General features: G+C 42.8%; 2 protein-coding genes across 3 annotated transcripts in view; one reads left to right on the forward strand and one right to left on the reverse strand.

The window, feature by feature from the left end:
* Positions 1 to 556: 556 nt before the first annotated feature.
* lhpp (phospholysine phosphohistidine inorganic pyrophosphate phosphatase) lies at positions 557 to 6,320 on the reverse strand. The gene is made up of 8 exons (XM_059532910.1): positions 6,154 to 6,320; positions 5,289 to 5,476; positions 3,353 to 3,506; positions 3,089 to 3,152; positions 2,586 to 2,678; positions 1,912 to 2,003; positions 1,450 to 1,533; positions 557 to 1,104 (listed from the first exon to the last, which is right to left on the reverse strand). Exons 1-8 carry the CDS (start codon positions 6,303 to 6,305, stop codon positions 1,098 to 1,100), a joined length of 834 nt encoding a protein of 277 aa, XP_059388893.1. The 5' UTR covers positions 6,306 to 6,320; the 3' UTR covers positions 557 to 1,097.
* An 894-nt stretch (positions 6,321 to 7,214) lies between these two features.
* The window catches only part of oat (ornithine aminotransferase), a 15,403-nt gene continuing 2,617 nt past the window's right edge, over positions 7,215 to 20,000 (forward strand). The window contains exons 1-6 of one of the 2 annotated variants that reach the window (XM_059532911.1): positions 7,215 to 7,362; positions 14,439 to 14,673; positions 15,960 to 16,184; positions 16,262 to 16,357; positions 16,614 to 16,741; positions 18,930 to 19,052. In XM_059532911.1, the coding sequence (XP_059388894.1) occupies positions 14,469 to 14,673; positions 15,960 to 16,184; positions 16,262 to 16,357; positions 16,614 to 16,741; positions 18,930 to 19,052 (777 nt within the window). In that variant the 5' untranslated portion in view covers positions 7,215 to 7,362; positions 14,439 to 14,468. Of the gene's footprint in view, positions 7,363 to 7,552; positions 7,574 to 14,438; positions 14,674 to 15,959; positions 16,185 to 16,261; positions 16,358 to 16,613; positions 16,742 to 18,929; positions 19,053 to 20,000 lie in introns of those variants that run through there. The other variant, XM_059532912.1, reaches the window with a different exon arrangement.

Consider the following 20,000-nt stretch of genomic DNA (forward strand, 5'->3'; position numbering starts at 1 on the left):
GACCTTCACACAGAGCGTGTTCTGACTCGATCATCGCCTCATTCTCATCTGTTCATTTAAACACCTTGACCGCACGAGTCCTGCAGTGTGTGTGTGTGTGTGTGTGTGTGAGCGAGAGAGAGAGTAAGTTTGTGAGTGTGTTTGTTAATCCGGTTTATTTTGAGCTCATTGGTCAAATGAATTACAACAACACGTGTGGATGTGTGACTGCCGTTAGTTTCTCATATCACTGTATTTTACTGCAGCTTTAATGCTTCTTTTAGTTTAGATGAGCAGATATGAGCCGGGAGAATCTGAGGAATATGCTGCTTTAGAATAAAAGCGTCTGTTTCGTATCAGGGTCAGAAGCTCCAGCAGGTTTTGCTCCTAATGACACGTGGCACGGAAGGAGCAGCTGCAGGAGCACGAAGCGTCTGCTCCAGATCTCTGTGATGATGATGTTTGTCTGCGAGGAGCACAGATCTCCAGCTAGTGTCTGAAACACCGGAGCTCCAGCAGACGAGGAGTCCAATTACTTTAATGACAGTTAAGGCACATTTATTAATCAGCAAATTCATCAATGCAAAAATAATGTCTTTTATTGAGCATGGTGAGTGAAGTTCAAAACGACCATAGTGTGAAGACAGGAAAATTAGCATGTATGGAAATACACACAAAAAATTTAACAGTCCTCAAAATAATGCAGCAACACTTTTTCTAAAACTTTTATATATAATGCATTATAAAGTAATTTTAATGCATTAATTATGTGGCTTATAATGCAATGTAGGATCCCATGAATAATTGCAACAACAGTTATAATACTTTAGTCATTGTTCCACCATTAGAAAGTATAATGTACTAAAAACATGACAAAACAAGGTTACATTTACTCATGGAAAGATACAATGAATTATAATATACATTATGAAACCTCTATAATTAATTATAGTGAAGTGTTACTGAGTTTATTATGCATTGAGATCTCTAGAGTCGTGTCCTGATCGGTCAGTGTTCGGTAAGTGTTCGGTCAGTGATGGGTCAGTGTTCGGTCAGTGATCGGTCAGTGATGGGTCAGTGATGGGTCAGTGTTCGGTCAGTGATGGGTCAGTGTTCGGTCAGTGATCGGTCAGTGTTCGGTCAGTGATGGGTCAGTGTTCGGTCAGTGATCATCAGTGTTCGGTCAGTGATGGGTCAGTGTTCGGTCAGTGATGGGTCAGTGTTCGGTCAGTGATCATCAGTGTTCGGTCAGTGATGGGTCAGTGATGGGTCAGTGTTCGGTCAGTGATCATCAGTGTTCGGTCAGTGATCATCAGTGTTCGGTCAGTGATGGGTCAGTGTTCGGTCAGTGATCATCAGTGTTCGGTCAGTGATCATCAGTGTTCGGTCAGTGATGGGTCAGTGTTCGGTCAGTGATGGGTCAGTGTTCGGTCAGTGATGGGTCAGTGTTCGGTCAGTGATCATCAGTGTTCGGTCAGGATGGCATTCACTGCGGCGGAGAGGTCGTCCATGTAAGCATCAGCTCTCACGCTCGGGTGCTGCTCGTCGCTCGGCCTGGGGGACACAAGACACCACAGAAAATGAACATTTTCTCTTTTTGAGAAATTTTCATCTTGAATTTGAACTGGTTCTGATTTGTTGTTTCATGCTGAAAATATGTAATTTTGTTGGTTTATATTTTGTAAGAATCTGCGGCTCTAATCAGTCGACTGCAGCGCCACCTGCTGCTCACACACCCATCATGCATGAAATTAATTCGGATTGAATTTTATTGTGCCTTTCAATACACACTATTCCAAAGCAGCTGGAACACACACTCATTCATTCACAAAAAACACACACACACTCACACACACACACACACACACACACTCTCTCTCTCTATCTCATTCACACACACACACACACTCTCTCTCTCTCTTACACACTGACCTGTATTTGCCGGTTCTGACCTGAAGACCCTTCATCCCGCAGCGCTGAGCTCCACCGACATCATTGAGCAGATCATCACCTATCATCACAACCTAACACAGACACACACACACACACACACATATGCAGTAGAGAACGTGTGTGTATATATATACATATATATATATATATATATATATATATATATATATATGAGAGAGTGTGTATGAGTGTTTGAGTGTGCGTGCGTGTGTGTTTGAGTGTGTGTGTGTGTGTGTGTGTGTGTGTGAGTGTTTGAGAGAGTGTGTGTGTGTGTGTGTGTGAGTGTTTGAGAGAGTGTGTGTGTGTGTGAGAGTGTTTGAGAGAGTGTGTGTGTGTGAGAGTGTTTGAGAGAGTGTGTGTGTGTGAGAGTGTTTGAGAGAGTGTGTGTGTGAGAGAGTGTTTGAGAGTGTGTGTGTGTGTGTGAGAGAGTGTTTGAGAGTGTGTGTGTGTGTGTGTGTGTGTGAGTGTTTGAGTGTGTGTATGTGTGTGTGAGAGAGTGTGTGTGTGTTTGAGAGTGTTTGAGTGTGTGTGTGTGTGTGAGTGTTTGAGTGTGTGAGAGTGTTTGAGAGTGTGTGTGAGTGTGATTGTTTGAGAGTGTTTGAGTGTGTGTGTGTGTGTGTGAGTGTTTGAGTGTGTGTATGTGTGTGTCTGACCTCGTGCGGCTGGAGCTTCATGTCACTGAGGACCGTCTGGAAGAACTCAGCGGATGGTTTTCCCACCACATCGGCCTGGACGTCACATGCGTACTGAACAACACAACACAGGTGCATCATGGGACTGAACTGACCTGATAGAGGGGCTGCTGGGAAATATTCCTGTGTGTTCATCACTTCACTTCATTCCAGACATATTTTAACACCGAGACACTATTAAAGCTTTTATTAATCATTCTCAAAAAATTTATTTTTTTGGTTACTTTTTTTTTTTTTTACAGTTTTGCTGTTTTTACCATTTAATTTGTTTTCATTAGAATTTTTATTCAGTTAAATTTGATTTGCTTTGGCAACTAGCTGAAATAACGTAAAAACTAGGAAATGTTTTTATTGTTTTACTTCACTATAATAACTGCTTCATTCACACTTTCTTTAAAATGAGGAACCATCAAATCGGGTGAGAACGAAAATAACACACGTGACCTTTGACCTGCTGCATTCACCTCCAGCGCTTTCATAAACACACCCACGTCCAGCTTCAGGCCGTCCGTCTCCTTATAGTAGCGTCTGCAGAGGAGACATGACCTGTATCACACACATCACTTCATCACATGAGACTGTTTATCTGGAAACATGTTGACTGTTCCCAAACAGGTTACCAAAACACCACAGCCTGACCTCTGACCTCTCCAACACACTTATAGTGCATCATTTCTCCAGCCTAAGACAGGAACCCGTTTGAAAGCAGACACATGTGCTTGTCTCACCCTTGACCCAGCGAGAACAGCAGCGGTTTGTCCAGGCCAATCAGAACACGGAAGGCTTCATTCAGGTTCTGGTAGGAGAAGTTATCTGCAGCGTCTCCGATGACAACACAGTTTGGAGAACTCATGTCCACACCGTCAAACTCCGGGATCAGATCTGACATCACACACACACACACACACACACACAGACACACGAGTCATGAGTCTGTCGTCATTCATACATGTGTATGTCTGTGTGTGTGTGTGTGTGTGTGTGAAAGAGAGAGAATGAGTGTGTGTATGAGTATGTGAGTGTATTTGAGTATGTGTGTGTGTGAGAGAGTATGTGAGTATTAATGAGTGTGTATGTGAGTGTGTGTGAGTATTAATGTGTGTATGTGAGTATGTGCGTGTGTGAGTGTTTGTGTGAGAGAGTATGTGAGTATTAATGAGTGTGTATGTGAGTGTGTGAGAGTATTAATGTGCGTGTGTGAGTGTTTGTGTGAGAGAGTATGTGAGTATTAATGAGTGTGTATGTGAGTGTGTGAGAGTATTAATGTGCGTGTGTGAGTATGTGCGTGTGTGAGTGTTTGTGTGAGAGAGTATGTGAGTATTAATGAGTGTGTATGTGAGTGTGTGAGAGTATTAATGTGAGTATGTGTGTGTGAGTACGTGTTTGTGTGAAAGAGAGTATGTGAGTATTAATGAGTGTGTATGCGAGTAAGTGTGAGTGTGTGTGAGAGAGAGAGTATATGAGTATTAATGAGTGTGTATGTGAGTGTGTGTATGTCTGTGTGTGTATGTGCAGTACCATCATGCACCAGCAGGTGTGGCCGCAGGTGTCTCTCTCTGAGGATGTGTGTGTGTGTGTGTGTGTGCAGTACCATCATGCACCAGCAGGTGTGGCCGCAGGTGTCTCTCTCTGAGGATGTGTGTGTGTGTGTGTGTGTGCAGTACCATCATGCACCAGCAGGTGTGGCCGCAGGTGTCTCTCTCTGAGGATGTGTGTGTGTGTGTGTGTGTGTGTGTGTGCAGTACCATCATGCACCAGCAGGTGTGGCCGCAGGTGTCTCTCTCTGAGGATGTGTGTGTGTGTGTGTGTGTGTGCAGTACCATCATGCACCAGCAGGTGTGGCCGCAGGTGTCTCTCTCTGAGGATGTGTGTGTGATTGTGTGTGTGTGTGTGTGTGCAGTACCATCATGCACCAGCAGGTGTGGCCGCAGGTGTCTCTCTCTGAGGATGTGTGTGTGTGTGTGTATGTGTGTGTGTGTGTGTGTGTGTGTGCAGTACCATCATGCACCAGCAGGTGTGGCCGCAGGTGTCTCTCTCTGAGGATGTGTGTGTGTGTGTGTGTGTGTGCAGTACCATCATGCACCAGCAGGTGTGGCCGCAGGTGTCTCTCTCTGAGGATGTGTGTGTGTGTGTGTGTGTGTGTGTGTGTGCAGTACCATCATGCACCAGCAGGTGTGGCCGCAGGTGTCTCTCTCTGAGGATGTGTGTGTGTGTGTGTGTGTATGTGTGTGTGTGTGTGTGTGTGTGCAGTACCATCATGCACCAGCAGGTGTGGCCGCAGGTGTCTCTCTCTGAGGATGTGTGTGTGTGTGTGTGTGTGTGTGTGTGTGTGTGTGCAGTACCATCATGCACCAGCAGGTGTGGCCGCAGGTGTCTCTCTCTGAGGATGTGTGTGTGTGTGTGTGTGTGTGTGTGTGTGTGTGTGTGCAGTACCATCATGCACCAGCAGGTGTGGCCGCAGGTGTCTCTCTCTGAGGATGTGTGTGTGTGTGTGTGTGTGTGCAGTACCATCATGCACCAGCAGGTGTGGCCGCAGGTGTCTCTCTCTGAGGATGTGTGTGTGTGTGTGTGTGTGCAGTACCATCATGCACCAGCAGGTGTGGCCGCAGGTGTCTCTCTCTGAGGATGTGTGTGTGTGTGTGTGTGTGTGTGTGTGTGCAGTACCATCATGCACCAGCAGGTGTGGCCGCAGGTGTCTCTCTCTGAGGATGTGAATGAGTGCTGGTGCGGGGGAGAACACGTGACTGACGCTGATGTCGAAGCCCATCACACGCAGCTTCTGCACGAACCTCTCACGCGTGTTCTGAGTCTCATTAGTGCAGAAACGCACCGTCAGACCGGAATCTATCAGCCTGACACACACACACACACACACAAACACACACGGCACTGCATACTTAGTGTTTATGTGGGGAGTGTTTTATATTTGTAAGATTTGGTAGAAAAACGCTGTTTTTACTGGTGCAAAGATGAGTAGTGGTGATATTTATTTTGAACAACATTTGCAACCCATTTTTATCACTTAATTAGTAGCACCACAAATTAAAAGTATGTCATGTTATAGGGACTACTCAACAGACATTTAAAAGTGGATTTTAAAATGCTTAGTATTTCAAATTAAGGCTATGTAAACACTTAATAATATAAGTGTGTCCCATCAGGTGATGAAAAGTTTGACACACACCTGTGGTCTTCATGCTCACTTGAACTCTTGGGCTAAATACAGGAAATACGTCATAGAAGTAGTCAATAGGAAAAGTGCAAAGACAGCAAGTGTGGGTATTTGGACAAGGCCGATGTATATGCAGATTTTGGCTAATGTAGTATGCATATAGAGAGTTTGCACACTATGAACAGTATGGAGAGAGATTAAGTAACGTTACGGAAGTATGCTATTTCGAATCTATTCGATGTGTTACACAACACTTGTCAATGCATGGTCGACTGTCTTCAAAAGTCATATATAATTATATGTTGCTGCTGTTTATTACTATGCAATACTGAATGAATGACTTTATTTGTACTTCACCTCCTCACTGCTTCTACAGATCCGTGTATGGCCTGTCCTCCTCCCTCTCCGCTATCATACAGAACTCCACACATGTCTAGAATCACTCCTCTCATACTCCTCAGCCACTCCACACTGCTGACCGCGGCCATGCTGCTCACGCGACTGCACATGCGCGGAACACGGCATTCTGGGAAATGGAGTTCTGCAGCCTGTCAAATAAGGAAAAAAAAATAACACATGGATGTTTTGCTTAAGTTTTTGATATAATTATAATAATAATTTAACTTATAATTTTGCCCAAACTATATTTTAAATGCATGTTTCAGTGTTGGAGAGTAAGTAGTCAAATGTCACGGAATTACGTAATAAATGTAACTGTAAAAACGTGTAAATAGATTAGTTATGAAAATGTTAACGATTACAAAGGGGATTAACATGTGAATATTTTCACACACAAACAGATTTGATTGCTGGATTTCAATCTGTATTTAACCTCTCAAAGTAAAAAGAGCTGCTAAAGTCTGATTTTGTGGTGAATGTGCTTTAAAATTAAATTATTATTATCTTAATTCAAGTGAAGAAGGATTGTGATCCGTGTTGAGTTCTACTGTAAACATCTAAACAAGAAATATTTAGAAAAAAGAAATATACATTAAGAAAAGTGAACAAATGTAACCAGTTACATTACGTTAATAAAGTAATTGAAATTGTATTCTGTAACCGGTTAGATTTCCAAAGTGACCTAGCCAACACTGTTCATTATAAATTATAAACTGTTCTTCTAAGGGAACAGATTAAATCCAAGTAGCGTATGTTCTGGTATCTGCCAAGTGCATAAATGACTAGTGTGTAGAATACAGTGACGATGTATTTTATACAGTATTTGAATGAATGAATGATTAGAGCTGTTGGCGCGTGAATGAATGAAGCAGCGCGAGGCAATCCTGCATCAGTGTTGCGTCACACTTCGAGACTCAATCATCTCTCAGTCACTCAGGGTTAATCACTCACAGACAGCTGCGAATAAACCGCTATAAACTATAAGAAATGTGTTTTAAACGCAAGTTGTACATTAATGAAGAAAGCGGTTAAATATTAAGCAGAGCCGGAGCCGGTTGCGTCATGTCATGACGCAGAGTGACGTGTGTGCGTTCATTTGAATAATGCTTATAGAGGCAGCGTGAGGCGCGCACTCGGAACAGAATCACCCGCACGAGCCCGCAGCAGGTAAAACACGCACATAAACACGCATTAAAGCAGCTCACAGACATAGAGGTGAGATACAGACACCGCGCGGTTATTAATAACGCAGTGAGGGCTTATTATTCTTTATAAACACGAGTCTGTTAATGACGCGCGTCGGCTTCAGTAGCGCAGCGCGAGGAAGAGGAGGATGAGGAGGAAGAGGCTAAGACTGATGAAGATGAGGGTGATGAAGGTAACAGGTTCATGTAGGATTCAGTGCGAGGTTATTTAAAGATATTCAGATGCTTTGTTTTAATATGATTACTTTATTGAGCTTTTCTTGACAGCTGTGTAACTGCAATTCACCTGTGTGTGTGTGTGTGTGTGTGTGTGTGTTTGAGAGAGAGAGAGAGTGTGTGTGTGTGTGTGTGTTTGAGAGAGAGTGTGTGTGTGTGTGAGAGAGAGTGTGTGTGTGTGTGTGTGTTTGAGAGAGAGTGTGTGTGTGTGTGTGTGTGTGTGAGAGAGAGAGTGTGTGTGTGTGTGTGTGTGTGTGTTTGAGAGAGAGAGAGAGTGTGTGTGTGTGTGTGTTTGAGAGAGAGTGTGTGTGTGTGTGAGAGAGAGTGTGTGTGTGTGTTTGAGAGAGAGTGTGTGTGTGTGTGTGTGTGTGAGAGAGAGTGTGTGTGTGTGTGTGTGTGTGTGTGTGTTTGAGAGAGAGAGAGAGTGTGTGTGTGTGTGTGTGTGTGTGTTTGAGAGAGAGTGTGTGTGTGTGTGTGAGAGAGAGTGTGTGTGTGTGTGTGTTTGAGAGAGTGTGTGTGTGTGTGTGTGTGTGTGTGAGAGAGAGTGTGTGTGTGTGTTTGAGAGAGAGTGTGAGAGAGACTGTGAATGTGTGTGTGTGAGAGAGATTGTGAGTGTGTGTGTGTGTGCGTGTTTGAGAGAGAGAGTGTGTGTGTTTGAGAGAGAGAGAGTGTGTGTGTGTGTGTGTGTGTGTGAGAGAGAGATTGTGAATGTGTGTGTGTGTGTGTGTGAGAGAGATTGTGAGTGTGTGTGTGTGTGTGTGTGTGTGTGTGAGAGAGAGTGTGTGTGTGTGTGTGTGTGAGAGAGAGATTGTGAATGTGTGTGTGTGTGTGCGTGTGTGTGTGAGAGAGATTGTGAATGTGTGTGTGTGTGTGTTTGTGTGTGAGAGAGAGAGAGTTTATTTAACCCTATCAGCGCATGCAGTGGGCGTGTTGAGGGCAGTGAGTTTTCAGCCAATCACCGTGTGTCACGTGGTCATGTGTCTATAAATACGTGACCCTGTTAGTGGAAAGTTTTCTTGGAAATCAGTTTAATAATTGATGAGCGTGAGAGTGATGTCAGCAGGTGTGTGTGTATGTGTGTGTGATCTGAGGTCAGAGGTCAGCAGGTGAGTGTGCTCTTGTTTTTGTGTCATATCAGGACACAACTCTGTATAATGTCATGGGTATGACACAGGTATAACAAGGAGAGGGTGACTTATGAGGACATAACCCATGTCCCCATTTTTCAAAACGCTTATAAATCATACAGAATGAGTTTTTTTGAGAAAGTAAAAATGCACAAAGTTTCCTGTGAGGGTTAGGGTTAGGTGTAGGGTTGGTGTAGGGCCATAGAATATACAGTTTGTACAGTATAAAAACCATTACACCTATGGGATGAACACTTTACACAAAAACAAACATGTGTGTGTGTGTGTGTGTGTGTGAGATCTGTGACAGACTGAGCTCAAACTGCTGATGTGTGTGAGTCTGGCTGCTTTCTGTCTGCTCATCAGTTACTCTCTCAGTCTCTTCTGACTCCAGCAGCTCACTCCATCTGTGTTACACATCTCAGATTCCATGTTATTATCATATCATATTGTCATATGGCTGGTTATGCTGGTTACATTTTGTTTTCATTTAGATTCATGTTGAAGGTCAAACTTCTAAAACACACCAGAGGTTTGTGTCAGAGCTCAAACCAGAAGCTGAAACCTAGAGCTTTACATTGAGGTTTTATATTAACATTTACATTTAATCATTTAGCAGATGCTTTTATCCAAAGCGACTTACAAATGAGAACAATAGAAGCAGTCAGGTCAACAAGAGAACAACAACAGTATACAAGTGCCATGACAAGTCTCAGTTAGTCTAGTATAGAACGCATAGTTTTTTTTTTATTAAATGAAAAGACAAGAAAAGGAAAAGTGCTAGTGTTAGTTGGTTAAGTGCTGTCGAAAAAGATGAGTCTTTAGATGTTTCTTGAAAATGAGTAAAGACTCAGGCCATCCTTAAAGGGATACTCCCCCGTGTTTTCATATTAAACTATGTTTTTCCCTTAACTAAGACGAGTTGATACATACCTCTCTCGTCTCAGTGCGTGCACTCAATCGCTTTGGCGCGCGGTGACACTTTGAAAGCACTTAGCTTAGCCCATTCATTCAATATGGGCCAAGCAGAGAAGCTACCAAACACCTCCACGTTTTCCCTATTTAAATACAGTTACTCGCGTAGTGTAACTCGACCTAGGACGGTAACACAAAACAAAATGTTGCGCTTTTCTAAGCGTGTAAAATGGATAACTATATTGTGTGGCGGAATACCATGGCAAGTACTTGTAAGCACTTCGTTTTGGCGCAGTAATATCTTCACTCTTGAAAAGTCCTCTTACCAGCCCCCGCTCCCTCTAGTGAAGATATTACTGCGCCAAGATGAAGTGCTTACAAGCACTTGCCATGGTATTCCATGGCCTCAGCTGTTCGGATTGAGATTGGGAGGTCATTCCACCATCTGGGCACAGTCCAGGAAAAGGTTCGTGAGAGTGATTTTGAACTTCTTTGGGATGGCACCACAAAGCGTCGTTCACTTGCAGAGCGCAAACTTCTGGAGGGCACATAAGATTTAACCAGTGAGTTTAGGTAAGTTGGTGCCGTGCCAGTGGTCGTCTTGTAGAGAAGCATCAGTACCTTGAATTTGATGCGAGCGGCTACTGGTAGCCAGTTTAACCTGATGAGAAGAGGAGTAACGTGAGCTGTTTTTCAGCTCATTGAAGACAACCCTCGCTGCTGCATTCTGGATCAACTGCAGAGGCTTGACAGTACACACAGGAAGAGCCAGGAGAGCATTACAATAGTCCAGTCTGGAGAGAACAAGAGCTTGGACAAGAAGTTGGGTGGCTTGCTCTGACAGGAAGGGTCTAATCTTCCTAATGTTGTATAAGGCAAACCTGCAGGACCGGGTCGTTGTAGCAATGTGGTCTGTGAAGCTTAACTGATGATCCATCACAACTCCTAGGTTTCTGGCTGTCCTGGAAGGAGTAATGGTTGATGAGCCCAGCTGTATAGAGAAGTTGTGATGAAGCAATGGGTTAGCTGGAATCACCAGGAGTTCTGTCTTCGTAAGGTTAAGCTGAAGGTGATGGTCATTCATCCAGCTAGAGATGTCACTCAGACAGGCTGAAATGCGAGCAGCTACCGTCGGGTCGTCTGGCTGGAATGAGAGGTAGAGTTGGGTGTCATCAGCGTAGCAGTGATAAGAAAAGCCATGCTTCTGAATGACAGATCCTAATGATGTCATGTAGATGGAGAAGAGAAGTGGTCCAAGTACTGAGCCTTGAGGAACCCCAGTAGCAAGGTGTTGTGACTTAGAAACATCACCCCTCCAAGACACACTGAAGGATCTGTCAGAGAGGTAGGACTTAACCCACAGGAGTGCGGTTCCAGAGATGCCCATCTTTCTGAGGGTGGACAGGAGAATCTGGTGATTAACAGTGTCAAAAGCAGCAGACAGGTCCAGTAAGATGAGTACCGAGGATTTTGAAGCTGCTCTTGCTAGTCGCAGGGCTTCAGTAACCGAGAGCAGAGCAGTCTCAGTTGAGTGGCCACTTTTGAAGCCAGATTGGTTGCTGTCCAGGAGGTTGTTCTGTACAAGGATAATAGAAAGCTGGTTGAACACAGCTCGCTCAAGTGTCTTTGCAATGAATGGAAGAAGGGATACCGGTCTGTAGTTTTAAGAAGCGCTGGATTTAGAGATGGTTTCTTGAGCAGTGGGCTTACCCGAGCCTGCTTGAATGCTGAGGGAAATGTTCCAGAGTGAAGAGAGGCGTTGATAACGTGAGTAAGCGAAGGTATGACTGAAGAAGAGATCGCTTGAAGGAGGTGAGTGGGGATCGGATCAAGTGGATAAGTAGTAGGATGATAGGACAGGAGAAGTTTGGAGACGTCCATCTCTGAGAGTGGAGAGAAGGAGGAGAGAGAGTGTGCGTCGGTCATTGTGAAGTTATCCTCAGTCTGCGGTGTGGAGAATTGGCCGCTGATGGATCTCGTCTTATTTGTGAAGAAAACTGCAAAGTCGTCCGCTGTAAGAGTCGATGGAGGAGGTGGTGGCGGCGGATTAAGAAGAGAACGTTTTAAAAAGTTTCCGAGCGTCACAACAGTTGTTAATTTTGTTGTGGTAGTAGGATGTTTTAGCCGTGAAGACATTTACAGAGAAGGAAGAGAGGAGAGACTGATTCACACTGAGGTCGGTAGAGTTTCTTGATTTCTGCCATTTCCTCTCTGCAGCCCTGAGTTTAGAGCGATGTTCACGGAGAACCTCAGACAGCCAGGGGGCAGATGGGGCGGTGCATGCTGGTCTAGACAACAGTGGGCAAAAGTTGTCCAAGCAAGATGTCAAAGTGGAGCAAAGAGTGTCCGTAGCGCTGTTTGTGTCCAGAGCAGAGAACTGAGAGAGTGCAGGAAGCGAGGATGAAACCACAGAAGATAGGCGAGATGGAGAGAGGGAGCGTAGGTTCCATCGAAAGGTGACCTGTGTTGGAGTGTGAGGAACTTCAGGAGTAAGTGCTAGGTTAGCAGTAATGAGGAAGTGGTCTGAGGTGTGCAGTGGAGCAACTGAAGAGTTGTCCACAGAGCAACAGCGCGTGTAGATGAGGTCCAGTTGGTTGCCTGATTCGTGAGTCGCTGTAGTAGACACTAGCTTGAGATCAAATGAGGCGAGCAGAGTTTTGAAGTCAGCAGCCTGGGGTTTATCTAGGTGGATGTTGAAGTCACCAAGCAGTACCAGAGGAGTACCATCTTCAGGAAAGTTTGATAGCAGCACATCCAACTCCTCCAAGAAGTTTCCCAATTGACCTGGGGGACGATAAATGACCACAAAGTGGATTTTAACAGGGTGGGTTACAGTAATGGCATGTGATTCAAATGAACCATTACCTGTAGGTGATGGCTGAAGATCAAATTTACATTCTTTTGATATAAGGAGACCTGTCCCTCCACCCCTCCCAGTGGTACGAGGAGTGTGGGAACAAGTGAAATTAGTGGAGAGGGCTGCAGGGGTGGCAGTATCTTCAGGTTTGATCCAAGTCTCTGTCAGTGCCATGAGGTTGAGACCGGAATGAGTAGCAAGAGAAGAAATGAAGTCTGCTTTGTTAACTGCAGACTGGCAGTTCCAGAGACCAACTGGAATAGAGAGCATAGTAGTAGAGGTCAGAGGGACAGGCCGTAGGTTTGTCAGACAGGCCTTCCTGCGACGTCCATAGCATGCTCTCCGAGTGTTAGTAGTGATAGTAGAGATCTGAAAGCACATAGTGACTACAAGTGTAAGAGATATTCGAGAACAAGGTATACAAAAAGTAAAGAAAGAGGAAAAAAAGCAATACTCAAGTGCCCTGTCGGTGTCCTTGCTCGGTGGAGTCGCACAGGTAGAGTCGATTGTCTTTACACTCGTCCGTCTTCACACGAGGGCTGCCACGGTGAAACCTACCACTTTGGTATTTGCCTGATTACCTGTGATTGAAGTCAGCTGGCCACGCCTCACTATTTAGCAAATCGACACTGGGCAGTCCCGCGATTGGCAAACGCAAAACCAACCGCCACTTTCAACACGTATTTACCAGGGTAAGACACACAATTTAAACCAAAAACTTTCCTAGCAATGACGACCACACAGTAGTCTGATGAGAAAACACGACAAAACACTCACAAGCTGCTGTCCTTTTCTGTAGCTCGACTGTTTCTTCTGACAAGTGCTTTCAAATAAGCTAATTAAGTACTTTCACTGGCATTGGCCACGCCTCACTATTTAGCAGATAGAAACTGGGGAATTATATTATATTATATTCATGAAAATAAACGTTAATAGTGGCTTTTTTCAGCGTTGCTGATTCACAAACATTTTATTTCCTCAAGGAATTAAATTAGATGTTGTGAAAAGTGTCTCCATTTGATATCTAATAGAGTAACGTTATATCACTAATTAATTATTCATAAAATTAGTGATGCTAACCCTGAATCAACAACAGAACTAACAAATATTGCTACAAGTGTGCATCATATAATAATTATTAATTATTAATAATATTAATAATGTTCATCGTCTGGCTGACTACGACTTGTATACATTTTTCTACAAATCCTGTCAAACGTGCACAAACTGACAGTCACCACTTATAAGCTACTACTAAATATTGTAGAAACATCATTTTCTGTAAAGTTGCTTTGTAACGATTTGTATTGTAAAAAGCGCTATACAAATAAACTTGAATTGAATTGAATTGAATAAAAGCACCAGAAGCTAGAATAATAAAATAATTCATTTTGTAAATGTTTGTAGTCCATAATAATACTACATTGTATTTAAACACATTTATGGAATATCTTTAATTTGTTAATAAAGATATTCTTTAATAAATATCACATAGCATACCCATTTTTTAAATTTTCACTTCATTACATTTTAATAATTAACTTTTAAAAATAACTTTAACAACAGTTGTTATTAATTAATTAGATTACAGCTGTTTTCATGCTATATTTTTATTTGAGATTGCAATGTTTTTTATATTCTGTGTCCTCCTGACAGTAAAATAAGTCTCTGTAAACCTATATAATGGTCTAGTCATGTGAAGAAAAAATACTCTGATAATATATATATACTGTGAAACTCAGAATCTGATAATATTATATTCCCTGTTGCCTTACAGCAGAATCGTAATTAGAATTTTGTGACTAAATCAGTTTTCTTGTTTATCGCTGCGAAGCAGGTTTTATAATGAATCTGTATTGTATAAAGTGCTGTAGAAATAGCACTAAATGTGGATTGATGTGCGATTGAGTGTTTGTTTCTCAGTTTGTCTCAGTCTGAACTGAACGAGTCGTCATGAACAGCATGAAGAGTCTGATGAGCCGCGTGACGCCGGCCCTGAGCCGTGCAGTGCATTCTGGGAAGTGTGCTTCATCCTCGGCGGTGTCCAGAGCCAAACCTGCGGATCCTGCGCTGACGTCAGAGGAGGTGTACGCTCGAGAGGATCGATACGGTGCTCATAACTATCACCCGCTGCCCGTGGCCCTGGAGCGAGGAGATGGTAGGCCTCGCACAGAACTCTGGGAAGGTTTCTCACCAGCAGTCTTTAAGGTTTATCCAAAAAAGTCGCTAGGTTTGTCTGTATATGTATATATTCTATGATAAAAAGCCACTAAAAGCATCTGATGGTTGCTAAATCTAGCGCTGAAGTTGCGCTCGTGTGTGTGAGGAGCGGGAGCTGATGGCAGCGGGCGGTGGATATTGTGGACGAGTTCTTCTGTGTCATCACATTCTACTAGTTCTAAAGCTTCAGTTTCTGAACTTTCACACAGCTGTGTCCTCGCCACAGTGCAACAGTGAAAAGAGACACCTCTCAAACGCATTCCTAAACATTATTTATACGACACCGGTATTGGGGTATTTTAAAAATTCATATCATAAGAAAAATAAACACCGGTATTCGGTATGAACCGGTATACCGCCCAGCACTAGAATATATGTCATAAATCTGACTTTTTCACAAATCTTTGTCTCAATTGTGACTTTTTTTATTAAAAAGTCTGACTGTTGTAATTCAGAATTTCTTTCTCACAATTCTTACTTTGTGGTAATTCTGACTTTTTTATTTGAAGTTCTGACTTAGGGTTAGGGTAATTCTGACTTTTTTCGGGAAACTGCATGCATCTCTGCCTCATGTTCACAACATGTATCTCTAATAGTTAGCTTTTATTTAGCCTCAATTAGCCTTTTTCACAATTCCTTGTTTCTGGCAACCGGACTGAGAATTGTTTAATGTATTCTTGGAAAGATGTGCATCTGGTCATAGATGTTGTCAGTTTTAAGTAATTTATCATGATGTGGTGATTCGAGGGAAATAACTGAGTAAACTGAGATACGCTCAAATGATCCGGAGATCAAAGACTCTATATAAAGGGATGTCGGAGATGAGGATAGAAATCATCCGGCGTTATGTTATTATCTCACGAGTCAGCGGTCTGAGTGACATAAGAGTGACAAACAAGTCAAATGGTATTTCTGTGTAGATTATATAACAACAACTTGTAAAACAGACTAAACAGAAAAGGTAAGAAGCATTATTTGAGAAAAGGGCATACTAATATAAAAAACGCAGACCTGTAACAGAACTAACTTTACCCTGCGCTGACGTCATTTCAGATTTTTGTGAAAAAGGCAAATTTTGCCTCTTTTTCATAGTTTGTTTTTGCTTTATTGTAAATGAGCAGCCTGTGCCATTGAATGTGGAAACTGAAATATCCTGTCTGTGTGAGCCAGACGTCTCTGATCTGTGTGTGTGTGTGTGTCTGTGTGTGTGTGTGTGTGTTGCAGGGGTTCACGTGTGGGACGTGGAGGGCGGCAGGTACTTTGACTTCCTAAGTGCGTACAGCGCTGTGAACCAGGGTCACTGTCACCCCAAGATCATCGCGGCGCTGACGGCACAGGCCTCTCGGCTCACGCTCACCTCCAGAGCCTTCTACAACGACGTGCTGGGCGTCTACGAGCAGTACATCACCGGCCTGTTCGGATACGATAAAGTGCTGCCCATGAACACAGGTACAGCGGTCAGAACACCGCACACGACTGACACGACGGTCAGAACAGTGCTCTGATCCTGCTCTTGTGTGTTGAAGGTGTGGAGGGCGGAGAGACGGCCTGTAAACTGGCCCGTAAGTGGGCGTACACGGTCAAGGGCGTCCCGAAATATGAGGCAAAGATCGTGTTTGCAGGTAAGACAGCAGCTCACAGTCCACCTTACTTACTACCTTACCACTTACACAGGCTTATATCACTACAAGTCAAAGGTTTTGAACTGTAAGAGCAATGATGCTGAAAATTCAGCTTTGGTCACAGAAATAAATTTCAGTTAAACAGATATTCTCATAGAAAACGATAATTTTAAATAGTAAAATTATTTCTTATTTTTCCTTCTTTCTATGACTCAAATGCCTGGACGGTTGATTTATTAATGTTATGCTCTCACAGCGGGGAATTTCTGGGGCCGGACGATGGCAGCCATTTCCAGCTCGACGGACCCCAGCAGTTACGAGGGCTTCGGTCCGTTCATGCCTGGATTTGAGCTGGTCCCGTACAATGACATCACTGCGCTAGAGGTACTGTGTTCATTTGCACCAGCAGATCATGATCTGGTGTTTTCAGCATCTCAATTCACAGTAAATCATCCTCATGAGCTCCATCTGCAGCGGCTCAGAGTTTGAGTCACTATAAAGCACATTTAGGAACCAAACTTTAACCAACAACCTTCACAAACATGTAATGAGAAGCACTTATCAACAGAAGAGAAGCTTTAAGGGCTTCCTGCTGTTTACCGTCAAAATAAAATCTTGAGAGTAGTACTTTATTATCTCTCTTTAGGGACAATTGTTTTCTTAACCCATTTGTAGAAAAAAAATTTTTTTTACAGCACACATACAAAGGCATACAAATAATGTTTTGTTGAATAACTTGATCACTTGTGGGAGAATTATTATTATAATTTCAATAAAAGTTTTTTATTTTTTTTTATTTTGCTTATTTAGTAATAATGATACTATAGTAATCATAAATGAAATAATAATCAAGTCATTATTAATCATTAGTAGTAGTAGTACTACTGTATATTAAAACATACTTGAATAAAAAAAAATAATAATAATAAATGTTGTTGTTATTGCTGTTATGTTCAATATTATTATTATTTTATGTCATATTTATATTAGTGCTGTCAAATGGTTAATCACGATTAATCAATGACTTCCTGAACCACAACCAATCTGCCTTCAAAAGCAGTCAAGAGCAGTACTCCTCAGTACTCATCGTGCTGGATCTGTCTGCTGCTCCTGACACAGTTAATCACCAGATCCTCCTGTCCAGCCTCAGGAAGATGTTTCAGGAACCACACTCCAGTGGTTCAAGTCTTACCCCTCTCCTGTAGGCCCTTCAGGGTGTCTTGGAGGGGTGAGGTTTCACAAGGAACTCATAACTTTTTGCTATTGGGGTGGGGTTCCTCAGGGCTCAGTGCTTGGACCGCTTCTCTTCTCAATCTACATGACGTCATTAGGATCTGTCATTCAGAAGCATGGCTTTTCTTATCAGTGCTACGCTGATGACACCCAACTCTGCTTCTCATTCCAGCCAGATGACCCGACGGTAGCTGCTCGCATTTCAGCCTGTCTGAGTGACATCTCTAGCTGGATGAATGACCATCACCTTCAGCTTAACCTTACGAAGACAGAACTCCTGGTGATTGCAGCTAACCCATTGCTTCATCACAACTTCTCTATACAGCTGGGCTCATCAACCATTACTCCTTCGAGGACAGCTAGAAACCTAGGAGTTGTGATGGATCATCAGTTAAGCTTCACAGACCACATTGCTACAATGACCCGGTCCTGCAGGTTTGCCTTATACAACATTAGGAAGATTAGACCCTTCCTGTCAGAGCAAGCCACCCAACTTCTTGTCCAAGCTCTTGTTCTCTCCAGACTGGACTATTGTAATGCTCTCCTGGCTCTTCCTGTGTGTATGATAAAGCCTCTGAAACTGATCCATAATGCAGCAGTGAGAGTGTTTTTCAGTGAGCCGAAGAAAGCCCATGTCACACCTCTCTTCATCAGCTTCATCAACAAAATTAACAACTGTTCTCACTCTTGCACACTTTTCAAACTTTCTCTTCTCTTCTTTGTCCGCCTCCACCATAATTAAGTACTTTCACTGGCTTTGGCCATGCCTTACTATTTAGCAGACCTAGACTGGGGAGTCCCACGACAGGCAAACGGGGGAACAAACACCACTTCAGAACGTATTTACCATGGTAAAAACACAGTAAATGAAACAACATTTCCTAGCTACGACGACCGTGCTGTAGTCTAATGAAAAAAACAAGGCAAAACACTTACAAACTGCTGTTCTTTTCTGTTTCTCGACTGATTTTTCTGTAATTGTATTTACAGACACTCATATGAGGAGCTTTAAACAGCAGATTAGTCATTTAGAGAACAATTCATGTACGGTGACCTCAAAGCTGGTTCATGACTGTATGTTTGTGTATTTATATATACACAGTACAGAGTACACATACATATATAATGTAAACAAAAACTTATTTTGGATGTGAATAATCATTTGACAGCACTAATTGATATACAGGTATTTTTGGTCAGACTCTGCAGCCCCACAAGCACAGCAAACCTGCAGTGTTTTTTTTGTTTTTTTTACCTGTAACTTAACTAGTTTGCCCTGATCATTTATCTGTGTGTCTGTGTGTGTGTGTCTGTGTGTGTGTGTGTGTGTGTTGTGCAGAAAGCGCTACAGGATCCAAACGTGGCGGCGTTCATGGTGGAGCCCATCCAGGGTGAAGCAGGTGTGGTAGTTCCTGATCCCGGTTACCTCACGAAAGTCCGGGAGCTTTGTACCAAACACAATGTGAGTACACACACACACACACACACACACACACTCAAACACACACTAGAGCCCTGCATAACAGCCTCGGGCCTGTTTTAGGCTTCTCCTTATTTTTATATTTTAGACATCCATCAATTAGTGCTTAAAAATGGCCGTACTGGCAGAAACAACACGAGACCGTGCTGCGACTGTCAAGAGCGACTCGACGGTGTTTAGTGTCCCGCAGCAGCAGCGCTGAAGAGATCTGTGTTCAAATACATACAATAGCCTTAAGCTTGCAGCAAAGAATCGTCAAAAGTAATTACCAAAATTGGATTGGGGAAAGAGGAAGGAGATATTTGAATTATTTACTAATAAACTAGTGTTTTCAGAGTCTGTGTCGCAAGGATGAAGTTGATCCTGACTCATCTCCTCATTAGACTCGCTTTTAGAGAGAAGTGCATCTTTATGGATTACGATTATAATGAAAGAGTTTTTCATTTGTTTTATTTCGTTAAGTAGTAATTTAAAGCTTTCTATGGATATATTTGTCATGTCTGTGAGGCATGTTTTCACTGAGTTTTGGTTCATTTTTGTAAATATATTATATTATATCTATAGATTTTATTTTAGGCAAGTTGTGATGATTTGAGAAGGGTTTATTGATCAAACATAGACTCACTGTCTGTCGCTGGCTGCTTGGTCATTACTTTAAAAAACAAATATTTAACAAACAAAAAAATGCTCCAAGCGTCTTTCTAAATTAACTTATTGAAAAAATTAAACAAAATATAATCACTTTGCCATTACATACAAAACTGGACCATTTTACTAGCTGAGACAGTAGTAGCCTATAAGCTGTTTTGGGAGAAGGGAAAAAGACGGACTCAGGTCAGTAATTCTGATGAGCTGTCGGACACGGGTCGGGCCTAAATTTGACCCTAACCATAACACACACACACCAGCCATTTGCTCTCATGTGTGTGT

Source organism: Carassius carassius, chromosome 40 (genome assembly GCF_963082965.1).
Source record: "Carassius carassius chromosome 40, fCarCar2.1, whole genome shotgun sequence".
NCBI classification, from domain to species: domain Eukaryota; kingdom Metazoa; phylum Chordata; class Actinopteri; order Cypriniformes; family Cyprinidae; genus Carassius; species Carassius carassius.